Source organism: Tamandua tetradactyla, chromosome 14 (genome assembly GCF_023851605.1).
Source record: "Tamandua tetradactyla isolate mTamTet1 chromosome 14, mTamTet1.pri, whole genome shotgun sequence".
NCBI lineage: Eukaryota > Metazoa > Chordata > Mammalia > Pilosa > Myrmecophagidae > Tamandua > Tamandua tetradactyla.
Window position 1 is genome coordinate 55,335,869 of NC_135340.1, and position 17,347 is coordinate 55,353,215.

Sequence of the window (17,347 nt, forward strand, 5' to 3'; positions counted from 1 at the left end):
ACTTAAAGAATTACCCTAAATTTGATCTCTCAAACTCCAAATCAGAAATGAGATATTCTTTTATCCTTTCTGAATATTAGTGCTTTAGTGTTAGAAATGGGCTTCTATTTTTAATTCTAGCCATAAGAAGAAACAATAAACAACCTTTTGGAAGTCTAAGATTTCAAAGTAACTATTTTCTTCAAGCTAGCAAATATTTTAAATTTTGAAGTCTTTTTGTGGGTGGGATAGAGTAGGTCACGTGGCTAGTCCTGGAAGAAGAGGCAGCGTTAAGGTCAGGTGCTTTTGCTGCTAGCCAGTCTCTTTGATGCAAGGTAAAATTAGAATTTTTAATTAAAATGAAAAACACAAAGTTGGCTGAATTTGATTAATCAAAATTACTGACCCATTTACAGAGGAGTAGTGTTGATACAGCACTTTTTTTTTTTGTATAGAAGCTACTTAGAGGGTGGTGCAAGGGTAGTTTGGTGGTAGAATTCTCACCTGCCATACAGGAGACCCAAGTTCGATTCCTGGTCCATGTACTACCATACAAAGAAACAAACGATAAACCAAGACAAACAAAAATTCAGCAAATGGTGCTGCAATAAGGGGATACTCAAAAAAAAAGAATGAAATGTGGTCCCTACCATATGACATACGAAAAAAACCTAATTAGAGGTGATAGCTTTATGTTTTCCAGAATTTTAGGTAATTTAACACATCAGTTCAGTTGAATTAACAATCTGAGATTTTTTACGGTCATCACTGATACCTGAGTCCAGAACAGTTCCATCACCCCCAAAATAAATTCTGTACCTATTAGTAGTTAGAACCAACCAATTTCTCCCTTCCCACCTCCCCACCCCGGAAATCACTCATCTATTTTTTTGTTTCTAAGGATTCGCCTATTCTGGACATACCATATAAATGGAAACATATATAGCTTTTTTCATTATAACTTTTAAGAATTCCTTAATTTGGTTTTAACTCTATTTTTTGAACATGTTCTCAAGATATAACATTTAGAAGGTATCAAAGGAATATCTTTTCTCAGCTACCTGGTTTTCCCTGGATATAACCAATTTTACCGGTTTCTTCTCTGTCCTTCCAGAGGTAGTCTTTCTATACCAAGGAAATACTTTTTTTCTTCTTTTATTTTTTAATTTTTGAAGAAAAGTAGCATAATCCACAACTCTTCTGACCATTTTGTAGATAATTTTGTATGGGTCTATGAAGAGTTTAAACACTCTTTTATGGCTGCATAGTATTCCATTCTGTGGATGCACTGTCATTTATTTATTTGACAAGTCCCTATTGGTGGATTATGTTTCAGTCTTTTGCTTTCATAAATGAAAATGCAAGGAATAATCTTGTACATATCATTTATTAGAAGTGTGTGTGTGTATCTATCTGTATCTACCTATTTATATGTAACGTAAAGTCCTCTAAGAACTGCTGTCATAGGATATATGCATTCTTACTTTTTCTGTTTTCAAGTTGTCATCTCTCATAGAGAGTCCCTCTTTTGTACTTTCCAGCAGCTGTTTGGATGAGAATACTGCTTGACCTATGGCCCTTTCCAATACGATTACCAAACTTTGATTTTTGCTAGTCTCATAGGTGAAAAAAAAAACCCCTAATATTTCAGGATGCTTTTAATTTGCATTTTATTCTGAGTGAGACTGTGTATGTTTTCATAGCCAGTTCTTCCTTTTCTGTGGACTGCCTTTTCATATCCTTCACCCATTTTTCTATTATGTTTTTGGTCTTACTGATTTGTAGGAGTCCTTTATATAGTGAAATGAGTTCTTTATGATAATGTTACAGATAATTCATACCCAGTTGTTTGTTTTAAAATTTTTCTTGTTTGTTTTTTGCCAGATTTAAAAAATTGATATGACATTGACTTTATCAAAAGATTTTTATCAGGTGGGCAATGGTGGCTCAGTGGCAGAGTTCTCGCCTGCCATGTGGGAGGCCTGGGTTTGTTTCCCAGTGCCTGCCTATGTTTAAAAAAAAAAGAAAGAAATTATCTTCTGGTTTCTAGTTTTTTTTTTTTTTTTCGCTTATGAGAAAGCTTTTCTCGTGTTTCTTCAAGAATTAAATTTTTGATACAGCTGGAATTCTTTTTCTATAATTTTTGGTGATTTGTCATGGCTTTTTAAAATATTTGTGTTAAACAAGATAACATTTTACTTATTTTTAAACCCACGTTAGTACCATAGTAAAGAACTAATTCTATACAATGGTAATATGAAAATTTGCTTATTTTGTAACAATCTCAGGAGAACTTGCTCTGAAGAATCCTTTGACAAATGAATTAATAAATTTGGAATTGTTTTTAAATACAAATGACCTTCTAATTTATCTCGCTAAATTTGTATACATTTATACTTTATATAGTTTTTCTAAACCGAACATACTTCTTTGTTTCTTTTAGTGTGAATTATAGTAGCTGTAGTGAATTATTGAAGGGGTGTGATATGAGTAATTTAATTGGATTAAAATGAAATTTAAAAAAATTATCTATTCCAGAATGAATATCCTTACAGCAGTTTAGAGAAGGGTGGTGCAAAGTCTTAGAAGGGAAATTTAAAAATATTTTGAGGATAACATAATCATTTTTTGTTAACAAAATAAATATTCACTTCATTGAAGGGTGGTATTGTTTTTTTTTTTCCTTCTTCCTCTGTGTTTTTTAGAATGGGAAGGCCATTGTGACTATGTGGTGACTGCAGTTCTCTTACTTCTGAATTTCCCACTGAAATCATGGAAGAGAAACAGCAGATTATATTGGCTAATCAAGACAGTGGGACAATGGCAGGAGCAACACCTACCTTCTTTGTCATCCTAAAACAGCCAGGAAATGGCAAAACCGATCAAGGAATTTTGGTTACTAATAGGGATGCCTGTGCTTTGGCTAGCAATGTGTCATTACCAGGAAAATCTAAAGGGAAGATTTGTCTTCCAGCTGACTGTACTGTGGGAGGAATCACTGTCACTCTGGATAACAATAGTATGTGGAATGAGTTCTATCATCGAAGCACAGAGATGATTCTGACCAAACAGGGAAGACGCATGTTTCCTTACTGTCGTTATTGGATAACAGGTTTAGATTCAAATTTGAAGTATATCCTTGTCATGGATATATCTCCTGTGGACAATCATCGTTATAAATGGAATGGACGTTGGTGGGAACCTAGTGGGAAGGCTGAGCCCCATGTTTTGGGGAGGGTTTTTATTCATCCAGAATCTCCTTCCACAGGTCATTATTGGATGCATCAACCAGTATCTTTCTATAAACTCAAACTTACCAACAATACACTGGACCAAGAAGGGCATATCATCTTGCACTCTATGCATCGCTACCTGCCGAGGCTTCATTTGGTGCCTGCAGATAAGGCTACTGAAGTGATACAGTTAAATGGCCCTGGTGTCCACACTTTTACCTTTCCACAAACTGAATTCTTTGCAGTAACAGCTTATCAAAACATTCAAATTACCCAGCTGAAAATAGATTACAATCCATTTGCCAAAGGTTTCCGTGATGATGGGCTAAATAGTAAGCCCCAGAGAGATGGAAAGCAAAAGAACAGCTCTGACCAAGAAGAGAATAGTGTTTCCAGTTCTCCAGGTCATCGGGTCCGTCTTATAGAAGGCGAGGGATCAGAGATATTGTCATGTGATCCAGATCCTATACCAAGGGGTCATGAAACGTCAGGCAAGGGTTTGGAGAAGGCTTCCCTTAATATAAAAGGAAACTTTCTTGGTTTCATGGGTAGTGATTCAGCACTTGGTGAAGTTCCTCAATTGAAGCAAGAGGTTTCTGAAAGGTAGGTAACAATTTTTCTTTTCTCAGAGATAAAAGGAAGATTGAAATGGGCCAAATTTTGGACTTAACACATTGGCTCTGTGGAATATTAACTAACTTTACATGTCTTTACATCTATAGTAAGCCATTACAGAAAATGCCACAAATGCTTTCCTGTTCTGAAAAGTGACATTTGTTTATTTTTCTATGATGAATATCAGTTGTATTCAGGATCCAGAATTGTTAGAAAATTGGATGACCCCCTCAAAATGGAGTTCTTTCATTCAGTTAGATTTAGGAGTTTGTTAATTCTCACATTACTGTTTCTTGGTAACATATATAGTCAACTCTTGATTAATTGGGGAGGGCAAAAAAAATAGGACCATCAGTGTTCCCAAATCGTAACTGAAACAAAACTTAACCAAATAAGGTACGGGATAGGATCCATATCAAGTAATTTATATCTACTATATGAGAACTTACTGCCCTATGGATATCCTAATCCTTATGTTACCTGATAAAAAAATGAATTGGACGTTATTACATGTTAAAATAACGTGATGTATTGTTGCTTCTTTTTAATTTTAATTTGCTTTATTTTGAATACTAGAACCCAAATTGTGCAGAAATAAATCCCAGCTCAGTACCTTTCTATACATTTCCCTTTCTCACTTGATTCCTGTCCCATTATTAACTGTTTTTCTCTGAGTTTAGAATCACCGTGCTGGCTCATGAGTTCCCCTTACTTTGTCTTTGGGCAAGTTAGTGCTTAGCATTTTTTAACGTTGTTAATAGGGGAGTGGAGTACTACTACCTAAACAATGTACATGTTTTTTTGTCAGTGGGTAAAAGTATTTTCAGTTTATACTTTTCGCCTTGGTATTCTTTGTATTTGCAACCAGTGTATGTCCTCTAATACTTGATATTCCAACCAATAGTCTAACCATTTGATTATCCAACACAGTTTAAAAATTGCTTTAAACAGTTGAAACCAATAGAATAGTTTACCCTGGTTATTGAAATGCAGTTTAATCTGCCCTTGGATGATGGATAATTTATTCCTTTGGAGACTAGGGTGAGAAGGAGTTTGTTAGCTAAAACGGTCAGATGTTATTTGTTAACAAATAGTAGCTATAACTGTTATGTATGGTTGAACTTTTGATTGTAGTGATTTCAATAGTTTTAATAGTTTGCATTTATTAATGTGTAAGAATCTCTTTTCATTGAAAGGAAAAAAAAAACAGTGAAGTTTATGCTCCAATAAATAGCATTTATCTTTATGTGTGAAAATCACATTTAGGTATTTGGAAACTTTGTCTCCAAATGCTTGATTTGGGGGGACAGAGATTAGTTAGGTCAGAGGTTGGCAAGTCTGGCCAATAGCCTATTTTTGTACGTTTTGTACACATATAAGCATATGTGACAGAGACCGTATGAAGCTTGCAAAGGCTAAAATATTTACTGTCTGCCCCTTTACAGAAAAAGTTTGCTTATCTCTGATTTAAGGGTTTTTAAAAAATAAATGCATATTTTAATATTTTTATTGGTAAACAACATACAAACGTAAGCATTCTAAACATACAAACATTCCATACATGGTGTACAATAAGTGGCTCACAGTATCATCACATAGTTGTATATTCATCTCAGTGATCATTTCTTAGAACATTTGCATCACTCCAGAAAAAGAAATAAAAAGAAAAAAGAAAAACTCATACATTCCATACCCCTTACCCCACCCTATCATTGACCATTAGTATTTCCATCTACTCAATACATTTTAACCTTTTGTTCCCCCTATTATTTGTTTATATATATTTTTTATCCACATTTTTCTTACCTGTCCATACCCTAGATAAAGGGAGTATCAGAACCAAGGTTTTCACAATCACACAGTCACATTGTAAACATTATACCTTTATAAAATCATCTTCAAGAAACAAGGCTACTGGAACATAGCTAAACAGTTTCAGGTACTTCCTTTAGCCACTCAAATACACCCTATTTGTATAATGTGTAACAATAATCTCCAGGATAACTTCTTTTTTTTTTTTTTATTAATTAAAAAAATTAACTAGCACAACATTTAGAAAACATTCCATTCTACATATACAATCAGTAATTCTTAATATCATCACATAGATGCATATTCATCTTTCTTAGTACATTTGCATTGATTTAGAAAAAGAAATAGAAAGATAACAGAAAAAGAAATAAAATGATAATAGAGAGAAAAAAATAAAAAAACAAAAACAAAACTATACCTCAGATGCAGCTTCATTCAGTGTTTTAACATAATTACATTACAATTAGGTAGTATTGTGCTGTCCATTTCTGAGTTCTTGTATCCAGTCTTTTTTTTATTAATTAAAAAAATTAACATTTAGATATCATTCCATTCTACATATACAATCAGTAATTCTTAATATCATCACATAGCTGCATATTCATCATTTCTTAGTACATTTGCATCGATTTAGAAAAAGATAGCAAGACAGCAGAAAAAGAAATAAAACGATAATAGAGAGGAAAAATAAATAAATAAAAAATATATAAAAAAAACTGTACCTCAGATGCAGCTTCATTCAGTGTTTTGACCTAATTACATTACATTTAGGTAGTATTGTGCTGTCCATTTCTGAGTTTTTGTATCCAGTCTTGTTGCACAGTCTGTATCCCTTCAGCTCCAATTACCCATTATCTTACCCTATTTCTATCTCCTGATGGTCTCTGTTACCAATGACATATTCCAGGTTTATTCTCGAATGTCGGTTCACATCAGTGGGACCATACAGTATTTGTCCTTTAGTTTTTGGCTAGTCTCACTCAGCATAATGTTCTCTAGGTCCATTCATGTTATTACATGCTCCATAAGTTTATTCTGTTTTAAAGCTGCATAATATTCCATCGTATGTATATACCACAGTTTGTTTAGTCTGTTGATGGACATTTTGGCTGTTTCCATCTCTTTGCAATTGTAAATAACGCTGCTATAAACATTGGTGTGCAAATGTCCGTTTGTGTCTTGGCCCTTAAGTCCTCTGAGTAGATACCTAGCAATGGTATTGCTGGGTCATATGGCAATTCTATATTCAGCTTTTTGAGGAACCGCCAAACTGCCTTCCACAGTGGTTGCACCATTTGACATTCCCACCAACAGTGGATAAGTGTGCCTCTTTCTCCGCATCCTCTCCAGCACTTGTCATTTTTCTGTTTTGTTGATAATGGCCATTCTGGTGGGTGTGAGATGATATCTCATTGTGGTTTTGATTTGCATTTCTCTAATGGCCAGGGACATTGAGCATCTCTTCATGTGCCTTTTGGCCATTTGTATTTCCTCTTCTGATAGGTGTCTGTTCAGGTCTTTTTCCCATTTTGTGATTGGATTGGCTGTCTTTTTGTTGTTGAGTTGAACAATCTCTTTATAAATTCTGGATACTAGACCTTTATCTGATATGTCGTTTCCAAATACTTTCTCCCATTGTGTAGGCTGTCTTTCTACTTTCTTGATGAAGTTCTTTGATGCACAAAAGTGTTTAATTTTGAGGAGCTCCCATTTATTTCTTTCTTTCTTCAGTGCTCTTGCTTTAGGTTTAAGGTCCATAAAACCGCCTCCAATTTAAGATTCATAAGATATCTCCCTACATTTTCCTCTAACTGTTTTATGGTCTTAGACCTAATGTTTAGATCTTTGATCCATTTTGAGTTAACTTTTGTATAGGGTGTGAGATACGGGTCCTCTTTCATTCTTTTGCATATGGATATCCAGTTCTCTAGGCACCATTTATTGAAGAGACTGTTCTGTCCCAGGTGAGTTGGCTTGACTGCCTTATCAAAGATCAAATGTCCATAGATGAGAGGGTCTATATCTGAGCACTCTATTTGATTCCATTGGTTGATATATCTATCTTTATGCCAATACCATGCTGTTTTGACCACTGTGGCTTCATAATATGCCTTAAAGTCAGGCAGCATGAGACCTCCAGCTTCATTTTTTTTCCTCAAGATACTTTTAGCAATTCGGGGCACCCTGCTCTTCTAGATAAATTTGCTTATTGGTTTTTCTATTTCTGAAAAATAAGTTGTTGGGATTTTGATTGGTATTACATTGAATCTGTAAATCAATTTAGGTAGAATTGACATCTTAACTATATTTAGTCTTCCAATCCATGAACACAGTATGCCCTTCCATCTATTTAGGTCTGCTGTGATTTCTTTTAACAGTTTCTTGTAGTTTTCTTTGTATAGGTCTTTTGTCTCTTTAGTTAAATTTTTTCCTAAGTATTTTATTCTTTTAGTTGCAATTGTAAATGAAATTCGTTTCTTCCAGGATAACTTCTTGACTCTGTTTTCAATCTCTCAGCCACTGACACTTTATGTTCGTCTCATTTTTCTCTGACCCCCTTTTGGTCAAGAAGGTTTTCTCAGTTCCTTGATGCTGGGTTCCAGCTCATCTCGGGATTTCTGTCCATGTTGCCAGGGAGAATACACCCCTAGGAGTCATGTCCCATGTAGTGGAGGGAGGGCAGTTGGTTCACTTACCATATCATCTTAGAGAGGCCACATCTGAGCAACAAAAGAGGTTTTTTGGGGCTGACTTTTAGGCCTAATTTGAAGTAAACTTAGCCTGTCCTTTGCAGGAAAAAGTTTCATATGGGTGAACTCCAAGATCGGGAGCTTGGCCTATTGATTTGGTTGTCCCCACTGCTTGCAAGGGTATCAGAAATTCTCCAAATGGGGCTGTTGGCTCTTTCCCCCTTTCTCTCCATTCCCCTAAGGGGACCCTGCAAGGGCTTCTTTATTCACTGTCCAGATCATGCTGGGATTTATCAGGGCATCACACTTACCTGACAAATCAAGCTCTCATGCCTTGTTCAAGATTCCCTGTACTTATGCTGTTCAACTAAACTGACTGTACAAGTTAAATTAGGAAATGCACTACCCAAAATATAAATTTTGCACCAAACAAACATCTTTAGTTTCACACAGAAGTTGAAGTTTTAAAATATGGATGATACCATATTCTGATATACCATAGTCCTCACCAGATCAGCTTCATTCATATTTCTACTAGGTGTCTGTTCATGTTTCAATTTTTTTTTTTTAAAAACAGTTCCTTATGGGGTACTGTTGGGTTTCATAGCTTCAGAGCTCTGACTCTGAGTCTCAGATACCACATAAATACCTGAAGTTTCTGGAAAAAACTAGGTTATATACAAGCAGCTCAGTTATGTCAGAATTTAGAATTAACAATTATACCTCCTGAATATATGTGACTGCTGTAAGAGCTCACAGTCTAGGACCCTTTACAATTAGCCCCAACCTGATAACCCACGCTCTAGACTTTAGTTTGCTGAATTTTTTTTTTCATGGGCAGGTACTGGGAAATGAACTCGTCACCGAATTTTTATATTATAGCTAGTTCATGTAATTGAGGCATGATAGTAGTTGTCTTTTAGTTCCTGATATATTTCTGCATACAGCTCTTAAGGTTCATTCATCTAGTTGCATGCCTCACAACTTCATTTCTTCTTGTGGTGGCTCAGAAGTTCATTGCACCCTTAGGCCACCTCCATTCATTGTGGATCATTGTGGATCATGATCACTGCCACCAGAAACGCCAGTGTACAAATGTCCTTTCGTGTCCCCGCACTCAGTTCCTCCAGGTATACACTGAGCAACAGGGTTTCAGGATCATATGCAAACCCACCCATAGCCTCCTGTGGAACCACCACCCTGCTCTCCGAGGGGCTGCACCTCTCATTTTCCTACCGGCAGTGAGTAGGTATATCTCTTTCTCCACATTTTCTCTAGCAGTTATTTCTGTCTGGCAATTTTTAAATAGTTTTATTAACAAAAATTAATATTTTTACTCATCTCCTTTACCTATTCAGTTCACTTAAACATGATTGTTTTATCATTCCACTTTAATTGTTTTAGTCAGTGTCATGCATGGGTTATTTATTGGTAAGTCTGCAGATTATTATTCAGGCTTAGTTTGCTGCATTTGCTATTGTTTGACCATTTCTTCCTTTCAATTCCATTTTGTTCCTTTTGGTCTCTGCCATATCATTCCCCTGGTTCTCCAAACTCTTTGAGTTTTTCCTTTTTTTCAGTTATCTTCACTGGCTCCTCCTAACATATTCAACTTAAATGATGGTACTCCCTGGTATTATGTTCTTGCAGTCTTATCCATAACTTTTATCTCTGCCCCACCTAATTATTGATATTTGTAAAGCTTATAATACCTTTAGCTTAGATTTGTCAGTTTTCTTAGTTCCAGTCCTCTTAGGTCAAACTGGCTCCAGGAATTGTATTTATAACGTTCATTGTTAAATTGCCAACTCAAATTGAAATTTGTTTTTACCTTAAAACCTTCTCTTCTTTTCTATCATCTGTCTTAGTCATTCAAATTGGAAAACTACATTCCTTTTGTCTCCCTCTACAAATTCATTGTCATTCTCCTCCTGTTGATGGGACATTTGGGTTATATCTAGTTTTTTACTATTACGAATATGAATAAAGCATCTATGAGCATTCTTACATGTAACTTCTGGTAGACATAAGTCTTGTTATATGGACTAGGTTAGAATCACTGGGTATACATTTAGTTTTAGTAGATACTGCTACAGTTTTCCGTAAATGATTGTACCAGTTTACATTTCCATGAACAGTGTGTAAGAATTCTAGTTACTCTGCATCTTTGTCAACTTGTGGCATTATCTTTGTATTTTTAGCTATTCTGGTCTTACTATTTATAAATGTATTTTGGAGAAGTTGTAACTTTAAGGAAAAGTCAAGCAGAAAATAAAGGATTTCCATATCCCCCCAACACAGTTTACCTATTATTAACACTTCGTATTAGTGTGCTTATTTAAAATAAAGAGAATATTATTATAATTGTAGTGTTAACTATAGTCCATAGTTTACATTAGAGTTCACCATTTTGCCGTACAATCCTATCATTTAAAAAAAATTTAAATTAAAAAAATGTTAAATCATAGTCACATATATATAACCTAAAATTTCCCATTTTAATCACATTCAAATATATGTCGGTGCTGTTAATTACATTCACAGTGTTGTGGTACCATCAACACCATCCATTACCAAAACTTTCCTTTCATCCCCAACAGAAATTCTGTACCGATCAGGCATTAACTCCCCATTCTTTAACCCACCTACCCCTGATACCCTGTATTTTGGTTTCTGACTGAATTTGCATATTCTAATTCTTTCATATCAGTGAGATAATACAGTGTTTGTCCTTTTGTTTCTGACTTATTTCACTGCACTGTTTCTTCAAGGTTAATCCTTGTTGTTGCATGTGTCAGAACTTCATTTGTTTTTACACCTGGATAATATTCCATTGTACGTATGTACCATATTTTGTTTATTTTGAATAATGTTGCTGTGGGCATTGATGTGCAAACATCTGTTTAATATTTGCTTTCATTTATTTTTGAAATATACCCAGAAATGTGATTGGTGGGTCATACTGTAATTCTGTTATTAACTTTCTGAGGAACTACCAAACTGTCTGTAGTGGCTGCATCATTTTACATTTCCACCGACAGCAAATGAGTGTTTGTTTTTCCACATCCTATCCAACGTGTGAGATTTTCTGTTTTTTTAAAATATCAGCCTTTCCATTGGGTATGACATAGTATCTCACTGTGGTTTTGTTGTGTATTTCCCTAGAAGAGAATGATGAGCATCTTTTTCACGTGCTTCCTAGCTGTTTGCATATCTGATGTGGAGAAATGTCTATCCAAGTCTTGCCCATTTAAAAAATTGGGTTATTTGTCTTCTTTCTTGAGTTGCGGGATTTCTTTATATGTTCTGGATATTAAACCCTTCCTGTTATATGTGTTCCAAATATTTTCTCCAGTTTTGTAGGTTGTTTTTGCTTTCATGGTAAAATCCTCTGCTGCAGTGTTTTTCTTTTGAAAATGATTCATCTATTTTCATAGATAAAATTTACCTTTTTTTTTCTTTTGTTGCTCATGCTTTTAGGGTAAAATCTGAGAAACCATTGCCTGATACAAGGTCCTGAAGATGTTTCCTTTTGTTTTCTTCTAGAAGTTTTATAGTTTTGGTTATTATATTTAGGCCTTTGTCCATTTTGAGTTCATTTTTATCAATGGGATGAGGTAGAGGACCATCATTCTTTTGCATATGGATGTACAGTTTTCCTAGTACCATTTGTTGAAGTGACTGTTCTTTCCCCGTTGAGTAGGCTTGGCATCTTTGTGAAAGATCAGTTTGCTATAGTTGTGTGAGCGTTTATTACTGAGCTACCACTTTGATCCTGTTGGTCTATATGTCCTGTGTCAGTATCATGCTGTTTTGATTACTGTAGCTTTGTAATAGGTTTTAAAATTGGGAAGTGTAAGTTCTCCAACTTTGTTCTTCTTTTTCAAGAAGGTTTTGGCTGTTTGGGGCCCCTTATTCTTCCATGTAACTAGAATGATTGGCTTTTCCATTTTTGCAAAGAAAGATGTTGGAGTGTTGATTAGATTTTGCTGATTCTTCAAGTTTCTTTGAGTAGAATTGGTATCTTTATATTTAATCTTCCAGTCTGTGAGCACAGGATGTTGTTCCATTTATTTAGGTCTTCTTTGATTTCTTTTGGCAAGTTTGTAGTTTTCTGTGTACATATCCTTTTCATTTTTGGGTAAATTTATTCATAGATATTTGATTCTTTTCTTTGCTGTTGTAAGTGGAATTTTTTTCTTGATTTCCTCCTTAGATTATTCATTATTTGTGTCTAGAAACACTACTGATTTTGAAGTGTTCATCTTGAACACCACTGTTTGAATTCATTTGTTAGCTCTCCTCACTTTTTTTGTGTGGATTTTTCAGGATTTTTTCTCTATATATAATCATATCATCTGTAAATAGGCAAGTTTTACTTCTTCTTTTCCAGTTTTTCTGCTTTTTATTTCTTTTTCTTGCCTAACTGCTCTGTCTAGTACTTCCAGGACAGTGTTGAAGTATTCAGTTTTAAATGAAAAGACTTCCATTTCATTGATTAGAAGGTTAAATGTCATTAAGATGTCAATTCTGCCCAAATTGATCTACAGATTCAGCGCAATACAAATCAAAATTCCAAAAGCCTGCTTTGCTGAAATGGGAAAGCTAATTATTAAATTTATTTGGAAGGTAAAGGACCTTGATAGCCTAAAATCTGTTGAAAAAAAAGAATTAAATGTTTTGGTTTGCTAAAGCTGCCAGAATGCAATATACGAGAAATAGGTTGGCTTTTACAATGGAGATATATTAGCTTGCAAGTTCCCAGTTCTAAGACTGTGAAAACATCCAAATTAAGGCATCAGCAGGATGATACTTTTTCTGAAGAAAGGCTACTAGCTTTTGGGACACCTCTGTCACATGGGAAAAGCAGATGACTGGCGTCTGCTTGTGGTCTTCTCTCCCAGGTTTCATTGTTTTCAGCTTCTAGCTTCATTGGCTGTCAGATCCTCTGGGTTTTTTCCCTCTGTGCTCTTCTGTGCTTTTTCTGTCTTTTATCCTCCCATAAAGGACTGCCATAAAAGGATTAAGATCTACCTTGAATGGGGTGGATCACATCTCAACTGAAATAATCTAACCAAAAGGTCCCACCTACAGTAGGTCTACACCCAAAGGAATGGATTAAATGAACATGTCCTTTTCTGGGGTACATAATAGTGTACCCCAGAACCACCACAAAGTGGTGGGGACAGAACAGTCTTTTTAATAAATGGTGCTGGGAAAACTAAATATCCGTATCCAAAAGAATCAAAGAGGACCCCTATCTCACTCCCTATATAAAAATTAACTCAAAACGGATCAAAGACTTAAATATAAGAGACAGTGCTGTAAAACTCCTTGAAGGAAATACTATAGAAACATCTTTAAGATCTAGCGATAGGTAGTAGTTTCCTAAACCTACACTTAAAACTCAAGCTCCATTCTTAACAGGGCCATGGTTTCACAACTGGAGTACAGGCTCTGCTCTACACAGTGCTAGAAAGGGCTTAGGGGAGGGACCAGCAAGGAACACATGAGATTCTCTTACTGTTTTTAAAGCTGTGATTTCTTTTTTTTTTTTTTTTTTAATGGAATTTATTGAATTTCAAGTTCACAGTTCTAAGGCTGTGAAAATGTCCAAATTAAGACAAGGCTATAAAAATGTCCAAACTAAGGCATCCAGATAAAGATACCTTGGTTCAAGAAGACATGATTTTCTGGGTTTCTCTCTCTGCTGGAAAGGCACGTGGTGATGACTGCTAGCTTTTTCTCCAGGCATCTTCAAAGGCTTACTAGGGTAGCGTTTTCCTTATGCATCTCCAAAGGTTTCTGCTTGTATATGCTCTGTTGATGCTGTAAAAGCTGTGATTTCTTGATTTGGCTCTTGCCCAGTTACTGTAGCCCTTTAACTGTTTTTCAGAGTTTAGAGGAAGATGGCTCTGTTAGTTTTTACTGGTTGTTCAAAGATTCTCTGGGAAAACAGTACCCTAGGATGTCTTATGCTACTATCTTGGTTGATAGGAAACCTGTCAGTATCCTTTGAGGCAAGTATTTGTATGATTTAATTACTACTTATTTTCTGCAAGTTGAAATTTGTATCTTTCCTCCCTCTCCATTTTGTGTATTTTGCATTCCCCTGCATGTTTTTTTTTTTTTGGGTGCATGGTCCATGAATTGAACCTGGTTCCCCGCCTGCAGGTGAGTATTCTACCACTGAACCACCCAGGCACCCTGCCCCCTCCATTTAAAAATTAATTATAGTTGTAAAGGGCAGAATTAATGTCCTTCAAACATTTGGGAAAAATTACAACTGTTTAAAATTTCTTTTCTCATTTATTTATTTATTCACTAAATATAGAACATTAGGACACCATCTTGTTTTGAGTTTTTTCTCATCATTAAACTATGCAAATTCTTGCCACTGGAGTCTTATGTTAGTCTATAGAATTCCAAGCTGAACATTCACTAATCTTTCAGCTTTTAGACATGTAACATAGTTTTTTTTTTAATTAATTAATTAATTTTTAAACATAGCAACACACAAGCACAAACATTCTTACCATATGATCATTCCATTCTTGTTATATAATCAGTAACTCACAGAATCATCACATAGTTGTATATTCATCATCATGATCATTTCTCAGAACATTTGCATCAATTCGGAAAAACAAATAAAAAGAAAACAAAAAATTCATACGTACCATACCCCTCACCCCTCCCTTTCGTTGATCACTAGCATTTCATTCTGCTAAATTTATTTTAAAATTTGTTCCCCCTATTATTTATTTATTTTTAATCCATATGTTCTACTTATCTGTCAATAAGGTAGATAAAAGGAGCATCAGGCACAAAGTTCTCAGACCCACATAGTCACATTGTGAAAGCTTTATCATTATACATTCATCTTCAAGAAACATGGCTGCTGGAGCACAGCTCTACATTTCAAGCAGTTCCCTCCAGCCTCTCCATTACTCCTTAACTAAACAGGTGATATCTATTTAATGCGTAAGAAAACCCTCCGGAATAACCTCTCATTCTGTTTGAAATCTCTCAGCCATTGACACTTTATTTTGTCTCAGTTTGCTCTTCCCACTTTTGGTTGAGAAGGTTTTCTCAATCTCTTGATGTTGAGTCCCAGCTCATTCTAGGATTTCTGTCCCACGTTGCCAGGAAGATCCACACCTCTGGGAATCATGTCCCACGTAGAGAGGGGAAGGGCAATGAGTTTGCTTGTCATTGGTTGGGAGAGAGAGGCCACATCTGAGCAACAGAAGAGGTTCTCTTGAGGGTGACTCTTAGGCCTGATTTTAAGTAGGCTTAACCTATCCTTTGCGGGGTTAAGTTTCTTATGAACAAACCCCAAGATCTGGGGCTCAGCCTATTGCTTTGGTTGTCCCCACTGCTTGTGAGAATATCAAGAATTCTTCACTTGGGGAAGTTGAACTTTCCCCCTTTCTCACCATTCCCCCAAGGAGACTTTGTGAATACTTTTTTATTCACTGTTTAAATCACTGTGGGATTTATCGGGGCATCACTTAGGACAAACCTACAAAATCTCATGCCCTACTCAAGGTTCCAAGTATTATGATGATGTTGAATTAAGTTGTCCACAGAAGTTATATTAGAAAATACACTAGTCAAAATATAAATTTTGTACCAAATAAACATTTTTTGCTTTACTCTCACACATAAGTTAAAGTTTTAAAATATTAATTACCATCTATTTTCAATACCCTGCATTATTGACATTCCTTTGTTCTTCCTCATGCAAAACACATTTTTTAATTTGTACATTTAGTCACTATCATTGTACACGCTAGGCATTCCTAGATTAAACCATCTCAGTCTTTATCGTCTGTCTTTCCTTCTGATTTCATTTGTGCCCCCAGGCCTCCTCCATCTGTCATCTCACATTCAGCTTCATTCAGTGTTCTAATGTTATTGTGTTACAGTTAGGTAGTATTGTGCTATCCGTTAGTGAATTTTTGCAATCAGTCCCGTTGCACAATCTGTATCCTTCAGTTCCTGTTACCCAATATCTACCCTATCTCTATCTCCTGATGACCTCTGTTCTCAACTGAAGTTACCCAAGTTCGTTCTTTAATGTTAGTTCATAGCAGTGAGACCATACATTATTTGTCCTTTTCTTTCTGGCTTATCTCACTCAGCATAATGGACATATAATATAGTTTTAGATGTTTTTCCATTTTATTGGTTAATGGGCATACTGCCATGGGTGCATCTTGGGATTACCAACACATGTATTTTTCTCCCAAGAAGGTACATTTGAGTGAGAATGGTAGTATTATAGAGAAAACCACTCTTGAAGGAAAAAAAAGATGAAACAGTGATTAGACCCATATCAAAACAGTTCTGCAAACATTGTATCCTATTGCCTAGAATCCTTAAGTTTTCCAACTTGTACATCTCCAGTATATGCAGGTATATTTTTTAAGGATTGCATTAGTATTCATAGGGTGTATTTAATCAGTTTGTTGATGAACAGTAAAAATACTTGTGGAAATATTCACATATACTTTTGAAAATGTAAAGATCAGTTCCTCAGAGTGGAATTGCCTGACTCAAAGCATAGACAGATTATGAATTTTGTTTAATTGCTAAATTATATTTAAAAAATTTATAACTATTTTTATCCCCACCCATAGCTTATGAGCATACTGGTTTTTGTACCATCTGTTGCTACCGTATTAGTCTAAAACACCATTCCCACTGTATAACCTCTAACCAGTTTCCCATCTTCTTTTTTCATATAATCCATTCTCTGTTCAGCAGGCAGAATGATCTTTGGAAAATGTGAATCAGTTTGTGGCATTCACTTGCTTAAAATCCTTCAGTTTTAATTACACTTAAAGGGCATCTGCTTAACTCTTTGGTCTTATCTTGTACCAAGTTTTCAGAGTTTGCTACACTTAAACCATGTTTGTGTTCTCTATGTTTCTCACACATTAAGTATATTACCACCTTAGTTAGACTTTTTCTCCTTCTGCCTTTAAAGGTTTTAGTGCTCTTGCATTATAA

At 35.3% G+C, this 17,347-nt stretch overlaps 1 protein-coding gene across 20 annotated transcripts in view; it reads left to right on the forward strand.

Annotated features, from left to right (window-relative positions):
- The window catches only part of MGA (MAX dimerization protein MGA), a 209,498-nt gene that overhangs the window by 89,508 nt on the left and 102,643 nt on the right, over positions 1-17,347 (forward strand). For 19 of the 20 annotated variants that reach the window (XM_077127521.1, XM_077127522.1, XM_077127527.1 and 16 more), the window contains exon 2: positions 2,685-3,815. The exons of the other annotated variant lie outside the window; for it this stretch is intronic. In XM_077127521.1, coding sequence (XP_076983636.1) covers positions 2,752-3,815 — 1,064 coding nt within the window. In that variant the 5' untranslated portion in view covers positions 2,685-2,751. The remainder of the gene's footprint in view (positions 1-2,684; positions 3,816-17,347) is intronic. 20 annotated transcript variants of the gene reach the window in all.